At 40.1% G+C, this 4,624-nt stretch overlaps 1 protein-coding gene across 1 annotated transcript; it reads left to right on the forward strand.

Annotated features, from left to right (window-relative positions):
- Positions 1–1,664: 1,664 nt before the first annotated feature.
- Positions 1,665–2,606, forward strand: LOC107153281 (olfactory receptor 2T33-like). The gene has a single exon (XM_015498817.1). The coding sequence runs from the start codon at positions 1,680–1,682 to the stop codon at positions 2,604–2,606; it is 927 nt and encodes a 308-aa protein (XP_015354303.1). The 5' UTR covers positions 1,665–1,679.
- Positions 2,607–4,624: the final 2,018 nt, after the last annotated feature.

The following is a 4,624-nucleotide window of genomic DNA, read 5'->3' on the forward strand; positions in this document are numbered from 1 at the left end:
TTTTGGGGAGATGAAAAGAGTTTTCAAGGTAGACACTGGTGAGAATTGTACCGATATGTGAATATACTTAATGTCACTGTGTCACTGTTCACTTAAAGATGTTTACAGTGTAAAAAATTAAAGGAACTTGCCCAACATCCTAGAGTTACTGAATTACATAATGATTTCTAAACAGGTCTAAAGCTTAGTCCGTCTTTAACACTGAGAAGTTGGGGTAGGGAAGAATGGGTTAGGGTTTCCTCCAGTCTTGGGAAGGCAGTGAGAGCCATGGCCAGGGTTTTCATTTGGTCACCAGGCACACAGATCATGCTTCAGAGATTCAGGGGTGTGCAGAGCACAGAGGTTGGCAGGTGAAGACATATTTGACAAAGAAGTATGTCCACAGGGTGGAGCAATCCAAGGCAGGATGCTCTCCAGCCACAACTAGCATTTGGACTTAGGGTAGATCTTGGCACTCCCTAAGAGCTGCACACCTTCTGCCATGTGAGTATGATGAAGCAGGCAGCATCCCTGAGGACAGACTAGTAGCCATATCTGTACAGTTCTGGGCTTCTTCATCCAGTTCTAGCAGGAGAAGATCAAAGACAAAAATTGATTTAAAGATTTTGGTTCTATGGGGAATGAGGAAGAAATTAATGTTTCTGCACACATTTGTAATAAAGAACCAGATTTTTTCCTTACCCAGTGAATAGTGCATCTTTAAATCAATACAAAGCACTGTTGAAGGATTAATGAGAGAGTGAATTGAACAACAGAGCTCCACACTAACTAACAAACTCAAATAACACTGATTACCTTAAGTTTAAAACTGTGGAAGTGACTAAGGTACTACCAACTTCACATGAAGTTATGCTTCTGTCTGCAGACACTGTCTTCCTGCCTTCTAGATCTGAGAAGATAAGCCCTCCAGTTTTAGAAAAGGCTTTCCAGATTCAGTCAGCATCAGGGAAAACATCATGATTTTGGAAGTTTAACCAATTTTCACGTGTTTTAGATTTGGAATCTTCATTATTAAGTACATAATTTTTTGAAAGTAAGATATGGACAATTCATCTCTAAGATATTGATCATGCAGGACACGACTAAAGCATCAATATGAATGACACATGTACACCATTTCCTGCTCACCCATTTATTTGGGCACCAAGTAACTAAAAAGTCTCTCTTGTATGTCAGTTGCAACTTCTCAAGAATTAGGATTTGGTATGCCAATTAATCAACACTCAACCTAGGAGGCATTTATCATGTGAAACTTCAAAATGACAAAAAAAAACCTTTAAGTTAATTTTATCTTGATTTAAACATGCTTAAAAAATAGATGAAGCCAGGCATGGTGGCACATGCCTGTAACCCCAGCAGCTTGGAAGACTGAGACAGAAGAATTGCAAGTTAAAAAACAGCTTTAGCAATGGTGAGGCACTAAGGAACTCAGTGAGACCATGTTTCAAAATAAAATACAAAACAGGGCTGGGGATGTGGCTCAGTGGCCAAGCACCCCTGAGTTCAATCCCCAGCACCAAAAATAAAAACAAGAAGAAAAATAAGAGATGAAAGATTTGAAATAGGTTTCATTATTACACATGTGATTATTTAGAAGGATATAAATAACAAGGGGCATTTAAAAAATTAATCTCTCTCCTATGTTTCCACTGACAGTGTCTCTTCTGTTGTTTGAAATCATGGAAAGTGGGAACACCAGTTCCGACTTCATTCTCCTAGGTCTCTTGGGCCACTCCAGAGCCCAACAGTTTCTCTTTGGGATGGTTCTGACAATAGCTTTTATGGCTCTAGTGGGCAATGCTCTCATGATTCTCCTGATTCAGTGGGACCTCCGGCTCCACACGCCCATGTACTTCCTCCTGAGCCAACTGTCCCTCATGGACGCCATGCTGGTTTCCACCACTGTGCCTAAAATGGCTGCTGACTACTTGACTGGAATCAAGTCCATCTCCCTTGCTGGCTGTGGCTTGCAGATCTTCTTCCTTCTCACTCTGGGTGGTGGGGAGTGCTTCCTCTTAGCAGCCATGGCCTATGACCGCTATGTGGCTGTATGCCACCCTCTGCGCTATCCCATGCTCATGAACTGGCCACTGTGTCTGAGGATGACCATGGGGTCCTGGTTCCTGGGAGCAGCTGACGGGCTGATGCAGGCAGTTGTTGCCCTGAGCTTCCCGTTTTGCAGCAGGCGAGAGATAGACCATTTCTTCTGTGAGGCCCCTACACTGGTGCGCTTGGCTTGTGCTGACACGTCTGTCTTTGAGAATGTCATGTACATCTGCTGTGTGTTGATGCTCCTGGTGCCCTTCTGCCTCATCCTGACCTCCTACAGTCTCATCCTGGCTGCTGTCCTCCACATGGGCTCCACAGAAGCCCGCAAGAAGGCCTTTGCCACCTGCTCCTCACACGTGGCTGTGGTGGGGCTCTTTTATGGAGCTGCCATTTTTATCTACATGAGACCCAAATCCTACAGGTCAGCTCACCACGATAAGGTGGTGTCAGCCTTCTATAGCATTCTCACCCCAATGCTGAACCCCCTCATTTACAGCTTGAGGAACAGCGAGGTCAAGGGCACCCTGAGAAAGTGTGTGGCCAGTGTGTGGCCTTGAGGCTTTATTAACAATACACTACATTGCCCCAGATTTTGTGGTTGGGCAGAGTGACTGGTGGGATTTTTAGAGTTGTAATTACAGGGACCCCTCCTTATGAATTACAGACACAATCCACATTGCCCAGGGGATACCTGGAACCACTGATGCTCTCCTTGAAAACATTGTTGACCTTAGCTGAACACTGAGTGCTGTGGCCAAAACTTTTGCAACTTGAGGTTCAAGAGCAAAAGTAGCACGCTTTTCTTTTTCCTTCTTTGCAGTTTCACATGTATATTTACTCTTAGCAAAGATCTCTGCAACCTCTGCCTATAATTCTTTTCTCATTAAGTGGAGAGGTTCATCTTTTCAGGTCAGACTGGAGCATTGCTGTGCCAGATTCTATACTTATGGAGTATGTATTTCTGGATTTTTTAATTTTAAGTTTTCAGTTTGTTGTTGATTGCAGGTAACTGAGTCTATGGTGCACAAAACCAGAGATAAGGGAGAACAATTGGATTCCCTTGGATCTGCCCCCCACATTTTACTTATCAATAAACCTGCATGTTTTAATGAACTGTTACTCAAAAAGTGAATTCACTATTCCAGCAATTTTGGGATTATTATCTATGTTTCAACTGAGGTATACTTTTTAAGAAGTAGGATGCTCACAACCCAGCCTTTTCTTTCAAGAAATTTCAATAAATACTAGCCTAAGACTCCACACTGTTATCAAGAAAGGCTACATGCTCCAGCCTCCCAAGTCCCTCCACCACCAGTGAAGCACCCTCAAGAAAGACCATGGGACTGCTGTTTATCCCATTGTTTAGTTTGGCCTGTTCTATTCTTGTCCTTGGAACCCCATGATGAATAGTCCTACATCCTGTGTTTTTCTCTCAGTTCAGAGACTCCTCTGCAACTCTGCTCTCACCAGTTCTTCACCCCGTTTAATTCCTTCAGGTCTTCTATTGTCTAAAATGTCACAGTATGTTACCCCATGTGTTTTGGAGGATGTCTGGACTATGTTCAGTTTGGATCTATGGAAATTAAAGTTATTTGTGGGATCAAAAGTTGTTGTTGTTGTTTTTAATAACTATTATTTAGGTAGATGGATGGTGAACTTTTTCTTGACTTGTTTGCTGAAACAGAATGTTAATATGACATTTCCACCACCACAGTGCTCAAGATTCTTTTGCATCCATTGTTATCAGACTTTATTTTTGAGAACTTCTAGTGAGTGTTTTGGTAACTTATTTTGTTTTTAGCTTGGCTTCCCCTGATTGCTGTGAAAGTTCTATATTTTTGTATTATTTTACTGTCTGATTTTTTTTTTAAATTTTGTTAACTGTATGTTTTTATTCTTGGAAAGAAATAAAGCATGTAGTCTCCCCATTCATGGACCATATATGACATTTAAAATGCTATATTAAATTTAGTATAAAAGGAAAAAATGAAATTATATATTCAGTTGTTTGTTGTGTATTTTCAAACACTCACTTTAATTCAATGGCTGAAGATGAACTGTTTTTACTAATTGTGTATTTGTGTAATATATCTTCATCCTCTTTCATTTTACTTTAAACAATAAAACTTACATGTTTGGTTATACTATGCATTTTGTTTTGTTCAGTATTTTTATGTTGTGCTAGGGGTAGAACCCAATGCCTCATGCATCTTAGGCAAGCACTCTACCACTGTACCACAACCCCAGCCCTAGAGTAAACCCTTTAACACAGTCTTCCATTTCCATTGGAAGAATAATGACATTGAGAATCTGAAATTTTATAGAAACATTTTCTGCTAAAATATAAAATATTAGATAAAAATGGTAAAAATAGAATTTCAAAAATGATGTTTCAGGTGGTGAGACTATATGTTTTATCTTTAACTGGTGAATTTTTATAAAACTATAATAATTTTCAGGGAAGACATGTGGCAAGCTTGCAAAGGTCTTAATTTTAAAATAAAATAATGAAACATATTTATGTGTTGTGAAAATGTCTAGATATTATTTGTATAAAAGTCAAACGAAAAAGTAA

The sequence above is a fragment of the Marmota marmota genome, unplaced genomic scaffold (assembly GCF_001458135.2).
Source record: "Marmota marmota marmota unplaced genomic scaffold, marMar, whole genome shotgun sequence".
In the NCBI taxonomy this organism is placed as follows: Eukaryota; Metazoa; Chordata; class Mammalia; order Rodentia; family Sciuridae; genus Marmota; species Marmota marmota.

Bases quoted from the DNA above. Each gene is read 5' to 3' on its own strand.
- LOC107153281 (XM_015498817.1), top strand. From the start codon at position 1,680: ATGGAAAGTGGGAACACCAGTTCCGACTTCATTCTCCTAGGTCTCTTG.